The sequence below is a fragment of the Aristolochia californica genome, unplaced genomic scaffold (assembly GCF_029961685.1).
Source record: "Aristolochia californica isolate CCGP_79_NKW_82.1479 unplaced genomic scaffold, dmAriCali1.0.hap1 SCAF_3, whole genome shotgun sequence".
Lineage (NCBI taxonomy): Eukaryota > Viridiplantae > Streptophyta > Magnoliopsida > Piperales > Aristolochiaceae > Aristolochia > Aristolochia californica.
Genome location: NW_027181992.1, coordinates 1,302,884 through 1,323,689, shown reverse-complemented (window position 1 = coordinate 1,323,689; position 20,806 = coordinate 1,302,884). Strand labels below are relative to the sequence as shown.

The 20,806-nt window shown below is 38.1% G+C and overlaps 6 protein-coding genes and 1 non-coding gene across 8 annotated transcripts; 1 reads left to right on the top strand and 6 right to left on the bottom strand.

Annotated features, from left to right (window-relative positions):
* Positions 1-188: 188 nt before the first annotated feature.
* LOC137960659 (U2 spliceosomal RNA) lies at positions 189-386 on the bottom strand. Its single transcript, XR_011114211.1, has one exon. It is a non-coding gene; the product is annotated as a U2 spliceosomal RNA (small nuclear RNA).
* Positions 387-636: 250 nt separating this feature from the next.
* Positions 637-3,732, top strand: LOC137960159 (DNA polymerase II subunit B4). The gene is made up of 3 exons (XM_068807667.1): positions 637-967; positions 1,885-2,003; positions 3,301-3,732. Exons 1-3 carry the CDS (start codon positions 798-800, stop codon positions 3,513-3,515), a joined length of 504 nt encoding a protein of 167 aa, XP_068663768.1. The 5' UTR covers positions 637-797; the 3' UTR covers positions 3,516-3,732.
* A 96-nt stretch (positions 3,733-3,828) lies between these two features.
* Positions 3,829-5,344, bottom strand: LOC137959987 (uncharacterized protein At3g28850). The gene has a single exon (XM_068807424.1). It carries the CDS (start codon positions 5,282-5,284, stop codon positions 4,085-4,087), a length of 1,200 nt encoding a protein of 399 aa, XP_068663525.1. The 5' UTR covers positions 5,285-5,344; the 3' UTR covers positions 3,829-4,084.
* Positions 5,345-5,735: 391 nt separating this feature from the next.
* LOC137960404 (peptide chain release factor PrfB3, chloroplastic) lies at positions 5,736-9,867 on the bottom strand. Its single transcript, XM_068808028.1, has 6 exons — positions 9,620-9,867; positions 8,036-8,253; positions 7,363-7,563; positions 6,937-7,149; positions 6,428-6,614; positions 5,736-6,078 (listed from the first exon to the last, which is right to left on the bottom strand). Exons 1-6 carry the CDS (start codon positions 9,771-9,773, stop codon positions 5,789-5,791), a joined length of 1,263 nt encoding a protein of 420 aa, XP_068664129.1. The 5' UTR covers positions 9,774-9,867; the 3' UTR covers positions 5,736-5,788.
* Positions 9,868-10,296: 429 nt separating this feature from the next.
* LOC137958547 (probable F-box protein At5g04010) lies at positions 10,297-11,085 on the bottom strand. The gene has a single exon (XM_068805607.1). It carries the CDS (start codon positions 11,083-11,085, stop codon positions 10,297-10,299), a length of 789 nt encoding a protein of 262 aa, XP_068661708.1.
* Positions 11,086-11,561: 476 nt separating this feature from the next.
* Positions 11,562-13,004, bottom strand: LOC137958783 (ubiquitin-conjugating enzyme E2 20-like). Its single transcript, XM_068805914.1, has 6 exons — positions 12,770-13,004; positions 12,441-12,468; positions 12,119-12,346; positions 11,975-12,038; positions 11,836-11,895; positions 11,562-11,752 (listed from the first exon to the last, which is right to left on the bottom strand). Exons 1-6 carry the CDS (start codon positions 12,901-12,903, stop codon positions 11,706-11,708), a joined length of 561 nt encoding a protein of 186 aa, XP_068662015.1. The 5' UTR covers positions 12,904-13,004; the 3' UTR covers positions 11,562-11,705.
* A 61-nt stretch (positions 13,005-13,065) lies between these two features.
* LOC137958782 (uncharacterized) lies at positions 13,066-20,373 on the bottom strand. 2 transcript variants are annotated; one of them, XM_068805912.1, is made up of 9 exons: positions 20,202-20,373; positions 20,055-20,102; positions 19,899-19,968; positions 15,472-15,562; positions 15,321-15,379; positions 13,995-14,197; positions 13,888-13,921; positions 13,678-13,800; positions 13,066-13,597 (listed from the first exon to the last, which is right to left on the bottom strand). In XM_068805912.1, the coding sequence occupies exons 2-9, from the start codon at positions 20,100-20,102 to the stop codon at positions 13,401-13,403; spliced, it is 825 nt and encodes a 274-aa protein (XP_068662013.1). In that variant the 5' UTR covers positions 20,202-20,373; the 3' UTR covers positions 13,066-13,400. The 2 variants fall into 2 exon arrangements, with proteins under 2 accessions (XP_068662013.1, XP_068662014.1); XM_068805913.1 differs by having other exon boundaries at positions 20,246-20,373.
* Positions 20,374-20,806: the final 433 nt, after the last annotated feature.

Here is a 20,806-nt window from a genome sequence, read left to right as displayed (position 1 = left end):
CACGAGGGGCCGCTTTCAAGAACAGAAATCTCAACCACTCGGCAACTGAAGAAGAAATGTACCACGAAGAGAAGCGGGCTCCAACTTCACTTCCCATGGCCTTCATATAATCATCCTTGCTCTAAATGTTTAGCTTCAGTGCAGTTGTAGCTTCTGTAAAATGATTAAAAGCTTCAAACTAGGTTTGGCAGAGGCGCGCCAAGCCCTTGCAGTAGTGCAACGCAAGGGCGACGCTCGAGAGCCCCCGAAAGCAAGCTATCGGTGGCGGGCTCTCCCCCACAATAAATTAATTTAATATCGTGTGATCCGTTGGACCACGTATCAGATATTAAACTGATAAGAACAGATACTACACTTGATCTTAGCCAAAAGGCCGAGAAAGGTATGCTTTAAACATCCACTTCCACCTCTTTTTATACCCTTTTGTACACCAATGCGTCTAATTATTTACTATGTGGGACTAAAAATACGAAGCTTAATAACCTTGATGTACTAAAGCTTCTAATCAAAATGCTTTAGCATGAGGCCCTCAAGAGCAAAAATTAGATTAGTTTAAGAGCAAATAGAACATATTATTAAGGAATCTTATATTTTAATAGTAGGGCTGACTCGGCCGACCCAACAGTAAACCTAGATTTCACTGGGTCCGAATCAGAGGTCTACTCGGAGGCGCCAAGCGCGTCCCGAGTTTCGAGTTTTTCTCACTTTCGCCTCTTTTTTGGGAAGCGATCGAAGAGGAAGGTGATGGCAAAGGTTAGTTGGGACATTTGAAGAGAGGAACCGGAGCAAGGAAAGGGATGGCGAAAGAAGCAGCGGAGGTGGAAGACCTGCCTCGGGTCATAGTGCGCCGGATGGTGAAGGATAAGCTCTCTCAATTTGCTGGTGGTGAGGAAATCCAAGTTCAAAAAGACGCCCTTCTTGCCTTCTCGGAGAGTGCTCGCATCTTCATTCACTACCTCTCTGCCACGTATGTACACTTTACCAGCATCACTGCGTTTGTATGTTTTGTTTAGTCTTTATTCTTGATATAACTGCCAGAGTTTCGCGTTCTGCTTGGACTGTTCTTTTCAAATAGCAATCGATTGCATTATGTATCTCTGGCAGAAGGAAAAATTTAAAGATTTCGTTTTTTCTGTTTGTTGATGTGAATGGCCTTTAGATTCAGGAATTACGGGGGTTCACTTGGTATGAAGGGCTATGTTTGGATGGTTGTGAGTCTTCTCATGCTCCACAATTAACACAAGGTGTTTTATGTCCAACTTGTGCTTTGTCAGATGAAGTATATCTTGTGTGCGTGTCCAAACAAACCTCTGTAACATTCCATTCAGCAGTCTAGGCATTTCATAGATCACATGCAGATATTTCAAGTGATCTCAGCAAGAATATATCAGGACAAGTCGCCTTGTCATTGCTCTTATCTAGAGAGTACATTCAGCATCTTTCATGTAAAAATGGTTATTTTGGAAACTTTCAGATAAATAAGCAGTCAAATGAATTTAACTAGCCCTGATTATAGAACTGCTTGTTTCTTTCAAATTAATCTTCATACTCTGACTTACAGTTTGTATGAAATCATTCATAGTTACATCTTTGTTTTATGGATTAGATGTTGAAAAACATATTTAAAAAAAAAATAGTGTATGTAGTGGATTAGATGTTGAAAAATATATTTAAAACAAATTTCTGTGTTTATAAGCTGTTAAACCGTCAATTTCATTTGTTAAATATTTCGTTATATCTTTATTTCCAAAATAAATTGTTATTGCTTGTGGTGTGCAAGATGGTAAGTTGAAAATGCATCTTGTTCTGTTTCTTTTCTTCTTTTGTCTGGATCATTCTTGCATTTTTTCTTGACCAACTCATCAAGAAGAGTAATTCCTGCAGTGCAGATGACATATGTAAGGAGTCAAAGAGACAAACAATTAATGCTGATGATGTTCTCAAAGCACTGGAGGAAATTGAATTTCCTGAGTTCATTGGACCTTTGAAAAAGTCATTAGATGGTCTGTTCCTCTCTCTTACTGTGAAGGGCATGTCTATTTATGAAACTTTAGATCAATACTTGTTGAAGTAGAGTAGGTGGTTCTTTATTTTGATATTTTCTCAGAATTTATCTTTTATGTTTTGGAAATCAATGTTTTGGTGGTTAGCAGAATAATTCTTCTATACTGTTAGAAATCCTGTGGTTTGTAGTAATAAGAAGTCATTGTGATATGTTTAGTTATTTTAAGTAATTGCACTATTTATACCATCAACCAAGCTGCAATAAAAGTCATTCTAGAAGTTGGATGCATGATGATGAATCTCTGCTGAAGTTCCTCGGTAAAATCATCTACAGGATCGAGAGCATATGATAGGATAGACTCTTCTGCTCTGTTAGAGGGAGAACCAAGTCAACTTGCTTTTTAATCATGAGGTGGGTTGAAGATTAAGAAACCTGGTAGCAGAACGAAATATTTATTTATTAAGGCTCAAATCTCTTCTGGAACAAGAAAATGACTTTTGTGATGCATTATTTGCATAAAATTTACCTGAAAATTTATTAAGCAAAAGATAGGCTAGCTCGAGAGGGCATATAATTTATTAAGCAAGACTTATCTGCCATATTTTGTTACATCTGTTTTAGTTTTACCCAAGAGCTAGAATTCCTGTTTGTACATCCATCATTGCTAGCTGTAAAAGTTATATCAGTTATGATAAGATCTTAGTTTAAAGTGCTACTTGCTTTATAACATACCCAAATAAAAGAAACAAATTAAAAAAATTAAGATTAGTCTTCTTTCCATCATAAAATTATTAAGATATATCCTCTGAAAGCTTGCAAACCTTTCCATTAGAAACTCTACTGAGAGGAAAAACTTGACTTTCAATCATTTTTTATTTTGAACTGGGATTATATAAAAGAGAGGAACCTCAAGGGGGAAGGCTTGGCTTGGCATCTTTTAACGAATAACTAGTTGTTTGTTCTTGTCCCTCTTTCTATATCTCTGCCCTCCCTCTATGCAACAAAAAATTGTAGAAAAATAGTGAAGCATCAATATTTTATTTTTCTTCTGATCATTTCTCATTTGTCAGAGCAAGCTGTTGTTTCTTTTTGTCTTAAACAATTTAGAGAAAATAAAAGCATTCCTCCACAGCAATTCTATTAGGTGATGGCTGTTTGCTGGCATTAGCACATTAACTGGTCATTTCTTTTGTTGATTAGAAGACAGCCAAGAAAGGTTTACAGATGGTGAAAACAGAGCTCTTAACATCATCCTCTATTGTATAGTAACACATTTGCTTTTTGTCAATTTCCAGACTTCAGGCGTAAGAATGCTGCAAAAAAATCAGTGGCAAAGGAGAAACAAGCTGACAAGAAAAGGAAACTTGATGAAGATAAATCATTATCGGAAAAAGAAGGAGAAGGAGAAGGAGAAGATGGAGATGGAGAAGAAGGAGAAGGAGAAGAAGGAGAAGGAGAAGGTGAAGGTGAAGAAGAAGAAGAAGACAGTGAGAATGAGAACAACGACTGATGTCTTCTTACTTATTTACTCATTCCAGAGACAGGAAAGTTTTAGCATTTGAAAGGATGTTTCCTAATTTGATGATATATGATTGCTGTGGGAGGTTCATTATGTGGGTTTGCCTCTTTCTTTGATTTTTCAGGGTACGAGGACCCTGAAATCATGATTTATATGGAAATATTTTTATGCCGACTATCTGTGTTAATGAAATTAACATCTTACTCTCCTTTATATTACCTGTACAGATCATTTACATACAGTTCCTAAGTTATGAGTTTCTTTTGTTTTTTATTGGCATTTGAGATCGACTGAGGTTCTTCCCAATCCCTACTGCTATCTCAATTTCATATCTTCAATGTAAAGTGCACAAATCCAGAAATCATAATCCATAAACAAGAAAAAAAAAAAGGTTACAAGCATACACAGAACATACTGTATCGTGATAATAATCCCAGAATATCCAGAACTTAAAACCCAGAGGTGTTGAACTTTCTCAATTCAACAGCCAGAAAATATAACAAATCCTCTTTCTGATCTGGGAAAGTCTTGACCAAAACAAAGAGAAATCTTGAAATTTCTCAACAACAAACCGGGCACTGGATCAATCCATTCTCGTTGCAGTGTCCACACCTCACCATCTTCTGACCCTCTTTATCCAAAATCTTACAGCTACCACTGCAATCCAAGCACATCACAAACCTCATCCCTCCGCATCCCTTACACCATTCCAGAGCTGGTGGAATCCCCTCAAACAGCAGCTTCAAATTTCCCTCTTCTTCCAACTTAATCACCTCGTCCGCTCCGCCAATCAGTCTTCCCTTCACAAAGACTGCAGGAACTCTCATCGAGTTTCCTCCCATCAAAACCCTTAATTCTTCCTTAAATCCCGAATGCATCGATATATCTCTTTCAATCATTCTAACGTCGTAAGCCTCGATTACAGACCTGACACGGTTGCAATCCTCAAATGTTTTCCTGATTCCTCTCAACGTGGTTGTATAGATAATCACTGCATTTTCCCCGCCTGGTGGGCATTTCATCACAAACGATTGAAGGACGTAATCAGAACTTTGGGATCTTCTTCTTCTGGGCAGAGGCGAGATGATCTTCTTGATCTGCTCTCTTTCAACCGAATGCTCCTTTTCGAACGACGCGACGAGTTCTGGATCGAAGGGGCTGAAACTCTTCCAGGACACGGAGAAACCAGAATCTTTTCCTGCGCACTGAAGCTTCACATCAACTGGAGACGTCTTCATCCTTATTCTCGATACGGGGGAGGCAGAAACTTGCAAATTCTCCAAGGAACTGAAAGGTTTCAACACCGCCCTTCCCCAAGCATCCTCTAACAACCCATCTTTGTGCTGCTTATTCTCCTTCCCCACAAATTTCTTCCTCTGTTTCGGCGATGTCGTCTGACCCGAATACTTGCTCCCGAGCCGCTCCTCAACATCTGAAGCACGCGGAGGAACTTCGTTTCTGGGGGAGCTCTTCACCGGTAATGTAACAGGAATTTCCTCGTTGAGGTCGTGCATCAACTCCCAAGTGTTGATGATCTCCGGGTCCTCGAAAAGCCTCTTCTGAGAAAGAGGCAGGTCGTTGCTACAACGAGGAGGAGACGTTCTGGATTCTCTGGCGGGCTGCTCTGGGTCGAGTTGGAGGACGCCGTAAGTGGTGGATGTGAGAGAGACGATATGATTTGGTAGATCCCCGTTACGAGCACTGAGGAGTATATGTTCATTGTGGTCAGCTTTCGCAAATTTGGAGGAGACACAGCCCATGGATATCGGTAGCGTCGTCTTCCTTGGCTATTTTGATTCCGGTCTGGTTTTGTTAAACAGAGACAGTGGAAATTTGAAAGAAAGTCGGTTGGAGTATGTGTTTCGAATCAGAAAACGGTCATTTGGGGTTCTAACGGTCGGAAGTGAGAGAACAGTTATCAAATCATTTTGTCTCGGTAAATGCTCGTGAACTTTTTACATGTGGACCCCACATACATGGCCGAGGGCACATAAAGCACACGAACGTCAAGAATAAAGCAGCAGAGCTGACCGAGTGTGGGCCCACTCTAGTTACAAGTTATTTAATATAGCATTAACAGTAATGAATATAATAAATAAATAAATAAATAAATAAATAAAATACTTTATTATATTTTAGTGTAATTTAAAGAAATAAAATAATTAAACGAGAACAAGTCTGCTCGAAACAACTAGAAAAGCAAGCGACGAAACTTTGAAATTTTCTGAAAAGAATAATCGAATTCCTGTGGAGTTACAAGCAGCTTAGCCTGAATCTCTCGAGTTTCTGATGCCAATATGAGCACCAATTAGAGGTTCAAGATCTCCATCCAAAATAGATGTCAAATCAGGCAACTGAATGCCAGTTTTTACATCTTGTACCAACTTGTATGGTTGAAATATATACCTTCGAGTCTCCACATTGAAAATGTCAGTGATTGTGCTTCTCTTCAGTTTTTTCACATCAGAGAGCCCCTGTTGTGCTGCTGCCACAAGTAGTTTAGCTTTCAGCCTGTTCATCGCCTTCATCCTATTCGCAAAACGGTTCCTCTCACCTGTAAGGCAAAAAGTATATTTCTGAACGAAATTGCTTTCATTAAGCAACGAATAACTATCATTATGCAACTTTGGCAGTATCGAGCATATTCTTACTGCAATTTGATCGTAAAATTAAGTTTCCCCATTGTGGCTCCTTCTAATAACTATCTAAAGAGTTAGTCTCGCATACAAGCTGAAGTGTTAGCCTTTTACCACCTTAAATTGATCCAACCAAAACGATTTTTCTCAAGCAAGGATAACAAACATCTTCATCAAAGGTAAAAGATTCAAAAAGCTGAGGACGGGGATGCATAGTTCCTGTAAAAAAATGGAAATTGATAAGGTATGAAGGCGTGCAACTATTACCTGAACATTGGACCTCTATGCCACTTGGGACATGGCAAATGCTAACAGTTGGGCCTGCTCCATCCCCATGTTGCTCTTTTCCGGAGGGTGGAATCAAACAGATTTGCAGATCCTGGTCGTCAAATGTTAAAACAGGAGCTTCTTCTAGAAAAATAGGTATAACATCTACTCCTGCCACACAACTAGTCTGCAAGTTTTCATGACAGAAGAAACTATTGTGAGTAGCATAGAAATAAATGATTCGAATCTGTTGACAAATACAAACCAAAACAGTTCTGTAAGGACATGTAGGTGAGTCAATGGAAATTGTTAAAAGTGGACAGGAATTTATGTAAATATGATTCAGACATGATTTAAAAACTTGGTACTAGTGAACAGGATTAAATTTGCATGCAACAAGTAAATTAAATTCACACCCGACTGGTGTCCTTGACAACTAGTATCCAGTCTCCATCTAAAAATAAGTGCAGAACACCATTTTCAGGTGAGAGAGATCAAGATATTTGTACCTGACAAAGAACAGATGCATCGAGAGACTTTGTGATCATTTGGTGCATGCCCCTCTCTCCAGACAGAAAGCCATAGACAAACTTTGACTCAAACTCAATTGTTGCAGACCTGATGCCACCATACTTGGATGAACACTTCTCAATGACCCGCCAATTGTAGCCGTGCTTTTTGCCCCATTTGGTATACATGGTGAGAAGCCTTTCAATCCACAACTGGATGAGAATTTCCCCAAAGATAATTCCATTGAATTAGTAATTTTATCTTTCACGATTTATTTGACTTAAATTATTTTAAAGTTTTTTTTTTTTAAGAGGTAGGTATCGAGCCAATGTTATGGTGCATTGCATTGGAACTAAATCATTAGGAACTACACTAGCAGAATTAAAAATTAATGCTCACAAAAATTCAACATTATTTCCTCAAACCTCAGCATCAGCAGCATCAGATCCAGCCCTAATAGTCACGCAAGCCCCTTCCACATCATACAGTCCAGAAAGAAGCTTCGACATCTCATAATGATCCAAGAACTTACTAACATCTACTGAAGCACTGTATGCTTGCTTGACAAACCGATAATTGATGACATCCATCTCAGCTAACTCTGTAATCAACTTCACTTCTTCAGCCTAGCAGAGGGACAGCATCATTAATCTTTAAATTAAGATTTTACAAGAAAGCTATAAAAAAGCATGCATTATCTAAATCCAAAATTTCCAAGGTCTAAGCTGAAAGAAAAAGAAAGCTTTCATGAGACCAATAACTTCAGTGGTTCTGAGCGTTGGCCTCTATCCCACTATAGAGAAGGCTGGGTTGTTAGTATAGCAACTGGAGTAACCACATCAATTGGTCTAAAGGGTTGATCCCAGCTTTCTATCCAGCCAATATTGAATACAATTTTCACTGTGACTTTCCATTCAAATGTCAAATAGGGAACTCAACTCGCTCATATGAGTGAAATCTTCAACTGTAATATGTGGTTCCTGTTCAGTCATAGCCAAAATCTACACTTGGTACTTTCGATATATTTCCAACTTTTTTTTTTGAAGAAAATCAAACTGCTTTATCAAATCACATTCTGCCAGTTATGTTGCACGGCACCTTATACTGTAAGTCCTTGAGAGCATCTACAACTTTTGTTGAACTTGCTAATGCAGATAGGATTTCATCTGATTTAGTCAGGTCATCCCACAGATTGTATTTTTGAACCATTTCCTCCTGCTTGATCTGCCTTGCTTCCTCAAATTCAAGAGCATTTGATGCTGCCAATTCAGCTCGAGCTACAGCATCATCGATCCTTTTCCTCAAAGAGAATAATCCTGAAATATATTAAAAATAAATAAAAAAACTTCATTGATGTCAAAACCACAATGCGTCATAAATTGAAAAAAAAAATATCCACAAGTACAAATTTCCAATTATATACACTGCCAACCATACCAAAATCTCCAATTATATACACTAACAAGTATATATGCTTCATGCAGTCACCCAGCCCGAACATACTTCTTTATACTTTTATATAGTTTTAAGCCATGGATAAGTCTGTTAACATCCATTATACTAGTTAATATCACTACTTTCTTGGGTAAAATACTAAATTTTATACCAACAATAAAACTCTGCATTTTTGGAGCTCTATCAAACAGTGTATATTCAATGGACCTTATTAGATGTTAATAACGAGTGTCAAGGAAACCAGGGCAACAATAGGAACAGAAGGGAATTGAGTACTCTTACATTGCTAATTTCTACAGAGGTATCTATCAAGAATAACATTCTCAATCTTAACCCAGAAAAGGAATAAAGTTCTAGCTTAGTCAATATGATCCAATAGGATAGAAACATTCACCATTAGTCATCACTACCATCTCCCAAATTTTTTTGGTCAGCGGAATGTAACTAGGCTGGAAATTGGTTCCAATTAAATACTGAAACAGGAGTGTTATCTCCCTCTAAGACTTCCACAGTTACTGACTATGTAAAGGAAACAGTAGTGAGTTTAAATCCAGAATCAGTAAAATACAAGTAAATGCAGGAAGATATTTTCAATGTAGTTGATAAACTGAGTCTCTAAAGTGATTATATTTCTTAATTGTGCATTATCCAATATGAGGTCGTATGCCTCTTCCCCTCACAATTTCATCCCCAAGCTTTTCTTCCGATGTTCTTCATCATAATAGATGAGGACTAAACAGATTCTTCTGATAAAAATAAATAAACAAAAAAATGAAAAAGATAGAAGTTGCTTTCATTTTACAAAATACGTATCATCAAATTGATTTTTCAAACCAACTGAAAAAATATGTATACACTCGGAGAATTGAGTAAGTCAAAATCAACACTAACACAGGGAAAAAGTCCGGCCATACCAAACACATAAATAACCAAATTCACAAAGGAGAAAGGCAGACACAGTCAGTTCTTTAGCATGATAAAAGAAATGCTTCATTCACTTATATGAGAATAAGTCCGACGATTCCTCACCAAAATGTAATAACGACCTACCATTCACTGAATTCACATTTTGACAACAAAAAAATTACCATTTGATAAAACTCATGGTAAGAATGACCTATTCAGCGCATAAAACACTTTCAAGAAAATATTTCAGCATATAACAGTTCAAGTTTGAGATTAAATAATCCAGTACTTCGTAAGATAAAGAAAGAGAAAAGACCATACCGAGTTCTTTATAAAACTTATTCTTGTCGTCCATAGAATGAGAGGCACGAATACATGAAAGCTGTGAGTGAGGGTCGAGAGTAGCTTCCCTGTGAACTCTCCATTTCGGTCTCAACGTAGCAGCTTTCGCCACCCACAGGGATTCGATTGACATTTTCTTCGGCACTAAGCGCGCGGATGATTGAATTCTGTCTAGCCGGAAACGAGAGAAGACGATTGCGAGGAATGCTGCGCTTCGGCGGATAAAATACGGCAGACTTGAAGTATGTTAAAATTTGCCCTTACATGTGTCTCCTCCCTATGAAAAAGCATATGAGAAGCGAGGAACAACCATGGATCATCTCTTGAGGTACCCATCTTTCGCCATAAAAATGCGTCTTATAAGAATCTCAAGTAAATGGTCTCACCGGCAAAAGTTGAATACGTATATGAATTCTATTCTCTAAAAAGTGGAGTTATTTTCAGACTAAACTAATTCAGTTGGATTTTAACGGAAATATTTATATTATTTTGTTAATAAATTATTTTATTTATTTATTTATTATATTTATGAATTTTAATATTATATTAAATTACTAATAATTAAAATATAGTAAAGTAAAAAATTGGTAAGTAAATATTATATTAGTTAAAATGCAAAATAAATACAGCGGAGTGTTCTGGCTAAACACAATGGGCTACTTTTGAAGGAACCGCTGCAAGTACCTAAGACCCTCGTCCAGATTCGCGTATCGGCAATTAACGTCGCTCATCAATCCCAGCTTCAGCTTCTCCACCATCCGCTTCCCACTCCCTCCTCTCTGGCCGCCAAATATTACCCCCACCTCCGCCGTTAGACCGCTCGTCGACCGCCCAACGCAGCACCCGGCACTCGGCAGCTCCTCCGTGAACCACAGTTCACCGCCATCAGAGATCACCGTCCTTCCCTTGCTTTTACCCTTCATCATCGAGAACACTCCTTTCCACCCTTCCAGCACCACCGTCCACCCCACCCTCATCTCCTCCTCCAAGCAAACCGCCACCTCGATGTCGAACCGGAAAACCTCCCCCGGCCCCGGGTTGACCTGGAGACCCGGCTTCACTAGGGAGAAGATAAGTGAGCCGCTTTCGTTGAAGATGTCCACAGCGAAGAAGAGTTGGCGTAGAGAGATGCGAGGCGGGGGAGGGATGAGACGGGGACGGACGGAGGCGGAGTGCGCGAGGTGGAAGAGACGGCGGTAAGGGATGTTTGGGTGGAGTTGGCGAAGGGCGGAGAGAGAAGGGAAGCGGGAGAGGCAGATGGGTCTCCACAATTCGTCGGAGGACATGGGGACGCTCCACGATTTGGAGACGCAGGAAGCTATCGCGAGGGTTTTGGGCTCGAGGTGGCGGGAGAGGAGGTTGACGATCTCCCATGGAGGTTCACGAGCGGGAGCCATGACTTTCGTGAGAACACCCGCTGGAAGTTCGTTTATCTCCATCTCCATCTCCATGAAAGAATTTTCTTACTGGAAAGAAACACAAAACGAAAGACCGTAGTAGAAACTCTCCTTCGTTTTCTTTCCGATTTTAGATATTACGTGCTCCTCTCCTTTGGCTTCTGCAACTTCCATGAAACGGAAGGGATGCAATTTCTTGCAAAAACCATTGCCGGACTCGAGTTGCTTTATTTGCATTGGAGGCGGGACGTGGTTTCCACGTGGGGGACGATGGACTGACGCATGGAGGCGGAAGGCTTACACGTGTCTGCGGATGCCTAGTTATTGCTCATTCATGAAAATGCTTAAATGTCTTTTTTTTTTTTTTTAACTGAGCAAATTTATTTAAAACAGAAAAGAGGCATGATTTATTTGGAACTTAATTTGAACCAAAGAAACCATGGTTTTTCAGCATGTCTGTGGAAGAATCAGTGGAGTTAATAAGCGTCATTATGCATATCTGTGGAAGACGGTAGATCCGACAATTTTGCGAAAGCAATTTCCAGTAATTCGAAACATATTGATTAGGAACAGAAGAATACAATCGATGTAACAGCAGGGACTAAATGATTTTTCGTCTATGGAATGAAAAAGGGTACAACAATGGAACAAAAGTTTGCATTTACTCTTCACTGTGCAGGCGGCTTGTAAAGCTTCTCCACCATTTTCCTGTACTCTGCAGATTTGAGAACGAAAACCTTCATCAATAACCTGTTTCGCTAGCCACGCAACCATACCTGCATCAGTTGAGATGGATACCTGATTGATTGCTCCAAAGAGCCGCTGCTTGGGTGTTGAGAGGAGAATCATTATTTGGTTCTGAAAGATTGAAAAGGAAAACAGTCTCAAAATCATCCACAAATAAGTATTTATAAAATGTCTTCAATCACTTGATTACCTCCCAAGAGAGACTGAATTGAGAGGAGTATGGTTCTCACATCATATGCAGACGACCATTTATCCTGAAAACCAAAGAAAAAATCTCAGAACAATCAAACAGGGGAGGGGTCTGAAACACAGGGAAGGTGACAAGAAAGCAGACCTGAAGAATGTCCAAGCAAATGTTGCCATAGACATCTACATTGGGATGGAAGCACATGGTTTCAAACTTCACTTTGGGAGCTTTGAATGGGTAATCAGTGGAGAAGGACAGGAAGAGTTTGTAGACAGTCCCTTCAAACACTGTATCCTTGCTTCCAGTGATGGTCCCTTTCCAGTAAAAGACGTTGTCTCCCTCTGGGAAGGCCGATATGCCAGGATCACCACACATCTGAATTTGTAAAAAGAATATTGTCTCTGTTATATAAATTTCAAGACTCGGAGGAGGCAAAGACAGATGAAACAAAATCATCCACTTTTCTTACCATCAAGGCCATAAGTTCTGATTGTAACCTGTTTGAGGAGAAAAACAAGAAACCAAAGTTGAAAAGAGAACTGTCAGTTACCTCCAAGAACATTAATCAAGATTAACGAAACATTAGATTCAGAGAAAATACAAGAGATTTTTTACAGACTGTGTATAAAAAACTATATAGAAAATCTCCAAAAGGTCCTGAGAAGAACTAGAACAAATTTCAAACACGATAGTCCCTACGAATAATCTCAAATCGCCCGCAAGAAAGAAACCATAATCTCAGGGACATTGAAGATCGAATCCAGGTGCACGGCGTTTTTACTAGCCCAAGCAAAATACCTCTTCAGAACAGACTGGTTATCAACCGTCTTCGCTGCCGCTAAAGGCTGCTTGGCATTTGCTGCAGGAACCGCAGGCAAGGCGGTATTGTCTTGGAATTCTTGGCCTTCTGGGTATCCACCGTTCAGAGTCATGTTTTCTTACGGATAAGATAGAGAAGAACAAAGAACTGTTGGGATGCTGCAACGGAAGCTAAGAAAAGTCCTCTTCTTCTCCAGAGAACGGTCGAGGGAAGAGGGGCAAAAGCAACTACAAGATATAGAATAGGAATGCCGTGGCAAGGGAGAAGGCAGGCGTCCCCTCTGTTCGAAATTCGAACGTTAGAAGTTCACAACGGCTACTTTGAATTAAATAAATAAATAAAAAAAAGCAGCGTCCTTGTCGGCCTTTAAGAGAGAAATAAAAAATTGTACAGTACGGTATTTTCATGTCCATCATTACCTTCTCAATTAGAACTCACTGAGTCACTTACCGTCCGAGACGCTTCCAATATCCTAGTTTCATTACACATTTTTATGAGTCGAATTAGAACACGATACATCTCGGCAAGACAAACCACCCATAACTGATACAGCTCTCACATAGTTGGAGCAGCCAATAATCCATAAAATTGCTAAAGAATGCTTTGAAGTCAGCAATGTGACCGGATCACTTGCGATATCCGCTGGAAGAAAATCCGGCACATCCGCATTGTGAAAATTATATCCTCCCTCATCCATGCTGGAGCAACTCTCTCGTATGTACCCAGTGACAAAACATGATACAGTAACTCTGCATCTTCCCCTTCAATGGCCGTATTTCCAAGTGGTGTCAGGGTAAAAGAATAACCTGCAGTAGACAGCATGCAAATAGGTCAGCAACAAGCTTTCTGTCCGTGAATGCAAGGTTAAGCATTGCAGCATTTTTACCACTAGATTGGTCTAGAACAGAAAGACTTAAGCCGTCTTCTTGACTCTCTCTGGAACACTTCATACCAATCAAGCACTCCAACAAAGTTTGGAAAAGGCAGTCAGCATGTCTCGTATCATCACCTGCAGTATTTAGTTCAACCAACATGATTAAATGCTTAAAACATGGATCCAAGAAGAATAGAAACTAAACTATATGTTTAAGAGTACCTGAGGCAGTGCTGTCTCCTCCAGCAATGCTAGACTGCAGATATTTGATGTTAGTGTAGTGAATGCATAAGAAAAGGGCACAAATTACCAAATTCTCATAGAAGTACCGGCTGAATAGCTCTGCTACAGCTTTCAAGTGCTTGTACCACAGAGACTTCAATTTGAATATCAGTAGAGGGTTTTGCGGCAAGGTCCCTTGTCGATACAGCCGAAAAATCTTGGGATGTAACATTTTGTACTCCTAAAGGAGTTTGCAACTGGCTGCTGTTATTGTTGCGAAGCTTCTCCACTTCTTCCAAAAGCATTTTTGCTGGTAAAAACGTTATAGATTGGTTAGTATAAGCAAAGAAGGTTCCTCTTGAAATATTAATTAAATGCATAATTTGTTCAAAGCAAGGAAGAGTCAGTAAACTTAAAGGTTGTATACCCCACAGGAAAAAATAGAGATATTTAAGTATAAAATAAATCCAGAAATACCCCACAAACTAGTCTATTATGAGGATTTCACAGCTTTACCATAGCACAACAAAGAATTAAGTTTAGGGCTTGGGAAACTATGTCATTCTACAAGCTAATAGATAACATTACAAGCTTAATCACAATTTGGACAGTTTTACAGTTGCTTCAGACATTTCCAAGTTTCACAACCTTTTGCTCCTAAACAAAAGGTTCGATAAGCGACAGGTTTTAACTTCTCTCATCTCAATGGTGCTCAGATAAAATTCAGATGGCCAGGCATTTCAATGAACAAGGAAGACATCAACAATGGCAAATTGATTGGACATGGGAAACCACAAAATAAATTACCATTTTGAGCTATCCTGTATAAAATACAAACCTTATTTCTTTTGTTTTGTATATAATAAATATTTTTTCTGAAAGTAACTGTAGTACGTATTGAATTATTTGTATCTTGTGAACCTCTACTGCAATGATCACCCTAAAAACTTCTGTTAACTATTTTCTGAAACACATGAGAAAGATCACTATTTCCTCCAAGATTACTTCTGTCAGCACAGTTGATCTAAAGGCAAAAGAAGTCAATTACCCTCAGGTTTAGGAACTATTGTTGCTGATGGGTAAATTATCAGTATCTTATTCTTCTTTCCTTTCTAAATGCAACAAATATTGCAAAGTCTTCGACTGTTATTGGCTTCACAGAAGACCTTTCGTTAGAGGTAACCTGACTTTTTTCTTTTTTCTTTTTCCTTCTTCTTTTATTTTATTTTATTTTATTTTATTAACATTAATGTCGGAAAGGGGGGAGTAAGGGATTGGTATTCAGTACATCTTTGCTGCATACATTGAGAGATCATGACAATCAGAAAACAAACATGACAGTTTTGCCCAAACAATGGATATGACATAGAACAGTAATACCATCTAAATCATTTTCTTTCCCAGTTTTTTATTGATAAGATATCTACACTTACTTTTTTCTTTCTCGTCCATCAACAACTTTTTGTAGTCAATAGATTCAGAAATTTTGGACCTGAAATCAGATAATTATGTTTAAGGGAAAGTAAAACGTAAACTGCAAGCAAAAGAAAATTATAATGAAGGAGACAAAAAGGTAAAACATGCCCGTTTGAAGCCGTCTGATATTTCAAGTCATTTAACTCCACAATTAGCCTCTTGTTTTTGTTCTTCAAATTTTCTATCTCCTCCTGTGCAACTGGGAAAAGAGTGATCAAAAGCCTTACAGCTGTGCATGTTATTTTGTATTCTTCTTTAAAAATTATCGAAAAGAAAACATCCCAACATCCATTCAGAACTTTTTACAGTTTAACTAGGAAAAAATTAGTGCTTTCCCAGCTCTGCGCTTAAAGAGCCCAGTCTGCATTGCATCTTGCTTTAGCACTAAATTAGCCTCTTGTTTTTGTTCTTCAAATTTTCTATCTCCTCCTGTGCAACTGGGAAAAGAGTGATCAAAAGCCTTACAGCTGTGCATGTTATTTTGTATTCTTCTTTAAAAATTATCGAAAAGAAAACATCCCAACATCCATTCAGAACTTTTTACAGTTTAACTAGGAAAAAATTAGTGCTTTCCCAGCTCTGCGCTTAAAGAGCCCAGTCTGCATTGCATCTTGCTTTAGCACTAAATTAGCAAGTGAGCAAGCCCACTAATCCGTCGGATTCTTATCATTTACTCTTTTAATAAAAATATAATGAGACTCAATTTTCCTTCAGGGAAAATAAGAAAACATGTTCTTGTTAGTTGATAAATTAGCAAGAGAGCAAGGCCAAAGATGACATAGATGAAATCATGAAAAAATATTTGAAGGTATACCTAGGGAGATGATAAATGGCTTATCAAAATGGAGGAAAAGATTCAATGGAATGGATCCTAACACAATTAGGACTAGGCTTAGACAAATGATTATACTGATAATTAGAGCTAATGATGAAGGATGAAACTTAAAAACATAATTAGGACGGTTGAGTGCCACCGGTAGTTATAGCCTATGGCTGGCAAAAGTATTAAGATGTTGACTATGGACTTTTTTGTTTCTTTATGATGTTGTATGCATGAGACCTGGTGATATAGGAGTCATTTAGGTTCTTATTCTCTATCATGTGGTTCAAACAGGAGCAGGAATTCAAATATAGACTATTGAGATGAAACTGAACACCGAGAAATCATGACAAGAAAGCCTGATTTAATGTTCAAAGCCACCAAACAATCTCTTGAACATGAATGCATTTTAGGAAAGTTAATTTTTTTATAATTCCTTTAAACTTGTGTATTTTTTCCTTTATTACTTTCTTATTGATTCTCTATTTCCCTATTCCTTAGTAGAGTGATTTTCTTTGCAGCCACTGAAAACCAGATAGCAACAACTTTTTTCTTCATCATCCCTGCTAGAATCCCTCTTCATAATTCTGGCCATCAACACCCACTTCAGAATCTCTTTCAGACACCTTTAATTCTTTTTTTCTTGCACGAGTAAAAAAGGTAGTTCGTTAAAGATTACAATTTTCTTGTCTAGGTGTATTGGAATGAACCTAGGAATCCTAGCCACAATGTCGCTGCAGCATTCCTACTTCTATTCAAGCAAAGACGCTGTGGAGCCCTTATCAAAATTGACGAACCCAGTTGCTACAATCCGACCTTAAATGCAGCTCTCAAGCTTGCCAGAATCAACAATATTCAGAGTCCAACTTTCAGAAGGATTGTCAAATTAGCAAAGTTTTGTCAAAACCAGTGCCCTCGTTTAATACAGATTTGTGTTTCGAGTCACAATGTGTTTGCACTGGGTCAAGCAGCAATATAGATATGAGAAGAGGCACTCAAATATACCTGCCCATATCTCTCCATGCTTCCATGTGAAAGAGGGAGACTATGTTATCATTGGGCAGTGCAGGCCTTTGAAAGATAGCGAGATTCAATGTATTGAAGGTCATTCCAGCTTGTTCTTCTACTGGAACTGGTAAGAAAGCTTTTATTGGAACTAAACCCCGGGTCATCGCAAAGGATGCAAATGGATCAGTTTTCATACCATTAGTTTTGGTATCAAATTCATTGAATTTAGAAAAAATAGGTATGATTCCGGGTCTGGCTCCAGGACAGATTTATCTTGTCCAGCTTGGCTATCAGATTATTAATAAAATTATTATTTTTGGTTCTAAGGGGAGATCACATGAGTAATTTGGCTCAGGGTCTCCTCTTTAGTGTTGGCTTATTTGTCTACTTCGGTTGAGTATCTTCTGCATCGTTATCTCCAAAAATTATGTCACCCTTGAGGTCATACTTGGTCCAAACTTGTCTATTCTACCGTTACAGTCTCCCCCTTATTGCACTATTGTTTCCACTTGCGGGTGTTTAATATTGTCACCTTTAAATTTTATCATATCGTAGTGTTTATTTTATCTACCTATCATCCCCCCATAAACTTTTTACTTTGTCTACCTTTCTACTACCATCTCCTTTGTTTGAACTCTCGTTTACCTTTTTAGGCCAATCTCTTGTTAAACTTCTTGGATTGGTTGATCTTTTACTATATATAGGTGTTTTTTAAGTCCATTGTGACTTTTTTACTAGTGCCCTTAAGTGGGTTTATTGTTGTCCTTTGAGTGACATACATCACCATGTTTAGTGATTATTATCAATATTTTGTATTCGAAATCCCTTGTGTTGGTATCGACTCCTTTTATTTTATTGCTTATATTTTTTTATTGAGATTCTAATCCTTGGGACACCTTGATGGAAGAGATAATTACTACAGTTATTTTTTTTTGTTTCAAGTTGGGATCCTACCATTACCTTCCAGCTTGAGGGGGAGAATAGAGGGAGAAACGTGAAGGATGATGTAGGTGATAGAACCTACCACGAAGGATTTTACAAGCTAAATTGAGCCTGATTACTTTCAAGACTCTATTGATTTGATGTACCAACTAGAGAGGGAGTGTTAAAGAGTAGGTATAGAAGAGTCTCACATGACTCTCGCAAAAAGAAGCCTCACAAAGCAAGAATTAATATAATGGAATCTTACAGGAATCTCATAGGAGGAAATCTTACAGAAGTGTTTCTATTTAGAGGAGTTTTAGTTAACTTATCTTTACGAATTAGACTTTGGGTGTAATTGGGACACGGATAGTTTAATTGTAATATGATTCTACTTGTTTCTGCTATTATAAATAGAGGCTTATTGTACTCAGTTTAACAATCAAGTCAATGAATTTTTTTTTCTCCAAAAATTCAACAGTTTTAAAACAAAACCTAGCCAACATTCTCATATTAGCTGATGGCAGACAAAAGGAAGACAAGATTTAAGAGGAACTCAAGCATAAGTCATAACAGCACATGACAAATCCGATTTCAGGTCTGGTCCACTCTCGACAAATAGAAACAGACCATGTTAATAGGAAGAGGAATCAAAGAGTAGAAAGTTCAAGCAATGACAATCTAAATGGAAGAGTTTTTTTTTTTTTTTTTTTCTTTCTTGATACTTTCCTTTTCTTCAAAAAGAATGTTGATTACACATGGACACTACACCCTATACTTGGATTTTCTAATAAGAATGAAGAAGAAATCACATATTACATTTGACTTTTCCTCTACTTTCCTGAAATCTTTAACTTGTCAATTATCAGTGAGTCTGTATCACAAAATCTAATCAACAGAAAATCTCCAGGGTAAGTAGAATGAAGTTGTGCATAGCAATGCTGTTTGTATTCTTTGGATAGTGACTGAATTTCTCTATGACCTAATTTTTACGTTCTCCTATTTAGAAAGAAGAAGAACAGAGAGTCTAGCAAGCTCAGCGAGCACATACTATATTCCACTCTTCCTTTGCAACGGTGAAATCTTGAACTTGTCAACCAACAATGGATCTGTATAACAAAATCTACTTCCCAGAACAACTCTAGGTTCGTTTGAAGGTACCTGTGCATAAAAATGCTCTTTTTATTCTTTGGATAATGACTGACTTTCTGTATGACCTAACGTATCCATTTTAGAGCACATTTTTGCAGAAACAAATTTCTATTAGAACCTTTTTTTTATATAAATATCAAGGAGAAAAAGGATTCCATTAAGAAGACTCAAAAGGGAGAAAAGAATAGCATTTTTATAAAAACAAACTAGCTTGTTTGCTTTGCAAGTTCTCCCTTTGAGAAGTTTATAGCTTTCATGATAGAAGAGACAGGCCTGACAAGTTAAACTTGACAATCAACAAAATTAACGGTTGCATATGCTTGATCAAAGGCATGTAAGTTCCAAATTTGAAATCTTGCTTTTCAAATGAATGAACAGAATTCTTCACTCAAAGAAAATAGTGTTTGACCACTGTGGAAGGAAACATATATAAGAGCCAATATCGAGAATGAACTTTTCTGGAGAGGCTGAGCCAATACGTACTTGTTGGTCCACTCTTGCCAACATTCAGCTCAGCAGTTTTTAAGCTGAAGTTCGTTTGGCGCTAACTGTAATTTTTGTAACACTCGCAACTCGCAAGAATGTTAAGCTGATAACAGATCATATAGAGTATAATCGGTAGGTAAATGCGTACCAGATATATATTTCATGTAATTCCCATTCAGATCCTGAAAGAGCTCCTCCTGAGCAGACTCCTTTTCGGCCTAAAAAGCAGTACGCCATAAAGAAGTGACGAGAAAGAATTGATACAAAAAGTTGGTCAAAGACATTAAGATTTAACCCTACAGACCTTCAATTTCATATACTTATCATTAAGCTTGGAATAGTGAAGCTCCATCTGCATCACAAGAAAAAACCAAAGAAAAAAAGGCTTCAAAATACGAAAAAAGACATAGCATTCAGTTAAACACACGAAATTCTTGTACTAACTACTAACACTGGATGTAGCGACTTGGAAATCGACACTCGAGGTTCAATTACCTCGGAATTTCTGCCACAAAGTCCGTCGAAACTCTGCTCTCAGATATCTGCAGCAGGCTAAAAGCGCCCGCGAATAAAAAGCTAATTTACCAAAGAACACGAGTACTGTAGTGGGTTTCGCTCAAAAGGGTGAGAACCACGGCAGCAGACTGCTCAATTCCTGAAAAGCCTAGGAAGCTTGAGCCCAACATTATTGGCCAGGACAAGGGGTAGCCTGAAATCCAACACCCATCAGAGTAAGGTTATTAATCTCTTGTGAATTAATTAAAATATTTTTAACAGATTAAAGAATCAACCAATTAATTAATTAATGTAAAAAAATTAGTCTAAATAATGATGCTTATTGTATGTTAATGGGTGATAAGTAAAAAGTGAAAAGATAAATGGAACGAGGAACGTCTAATGCGAAATCGTTATCAGCGAAAACGCAAAATTATTAGAAAGGTCTCCTCACGAGACCATAAACTTCATATAATTTTGATTTCACTGTCTTTGTATTGCTTTCATTACATTGGAAGAGATAAAATCATGGAGCGCTTTTATTACAGAACCCAAGTAGTG

Excerpts from the sequence above, each read along its gene's own strand:
- LOC137960159 (XM_068807667.1), top strand. The coding sequence starts at position 798 with ATGGCGAAAGAAGCAGCGGAGGTGGAAGACCTGCCTCGGGTCATAGTG. Across the intron at positions 968-1,884 it reads ATTCACTACCTCTCTGCCAC|TGCAGATGACATATGTAAGG; the intron begins GTATGTACACTT and ends TAATTCCTGCAG. Across the intron at positions 2,004-3,300 it reads TTTGAAAAAGTCATTAGATG|ACTTCAGGCGTAAGAATGCT; the intron begins GTCTGTTCCTCT and ends GTCAATTTCCAG.
- LOC137959987 (XM_068807424.1), bottom strand. The coding sequence starts at position 5,284 with ATGGGCTGTGTCTCCTCCAAATTTGCGAAAGCTGACCACAATGAACAT.
- LOC137960404 (XM_068808028.1), bottom strand. The coding sequence starts at position 9,773 with ATGTCAATCGAATCCCTGTGGGTGGCGAAAGCTGCTACGTTGAGACCG. Across the intron at positions 8,254-9,619 it reads TAAGTTTTATAAAGAACTCG|GATTATTCTCTTTGAGGAAA; the intron begins GTATGGTCTTTT and ends AATATATTTCAG. Across the intron at positions 7,150-7,362 it reads CTGATGCTGCTGATGCTGAG|TTGTGGATTGAAAGGCTTCT; the intron begins GTTTGAGGAAAT and ends ATTCTCATCCAG.
- LOC137958547 (XM_068805607.1), bottom strand. The coding sequence starts at position 11,085 with ATGGAGATGGAGATAAACGAACTTCCAGCGGGTGTTCTCACGAAAGTC.
- LOC137958783 (XM_068805914.1), bottom strand. The coding sequence starts at position 12,903 with ATGACTCTGAACGGTGGATACCCAGAAGGCCAAGAATTCCAAGACAAT. Across the intron at positions 12,469-12,769 it reads AACCAGTCTGTTCTGAAGAG|GTTACAATCAGAACTTATGG; the intron begins GTATTTTGCTTG and ends CTCCTCAAACAG. Across the intron at positions 12,347-12,440 it reads CAGAACTTATGGCCTTGATG|ATGTGTGGTGATCCTGGCAT; the intron begins GTAAGAAAAGTG and ends TTACAAATTCAG.
- LOC137958782 (XM_068805912.1), bottom strand. The coding sequence starts at position 20,102 with ATGGAGCTTCACTATTCCAAGCTTAATGATAAGTATATGAAATTGAAG. Across the intron at positions 19,969-20,054 it reads ATAAGTATATGAAATTGAAG|GCCGAAAAGGAGTCTGCTCA; the intron begins GTCTGTAGGGTT and ends ACTGCTTTTTAG. Across the intron at positions 13,598-13,677 it reads TGTTCTAGACCAATCTAGTG|GTTATTCTTTTACCCTGACA; the intron begins GTAAAAATGCTG and ends TGTCTACTGCAG.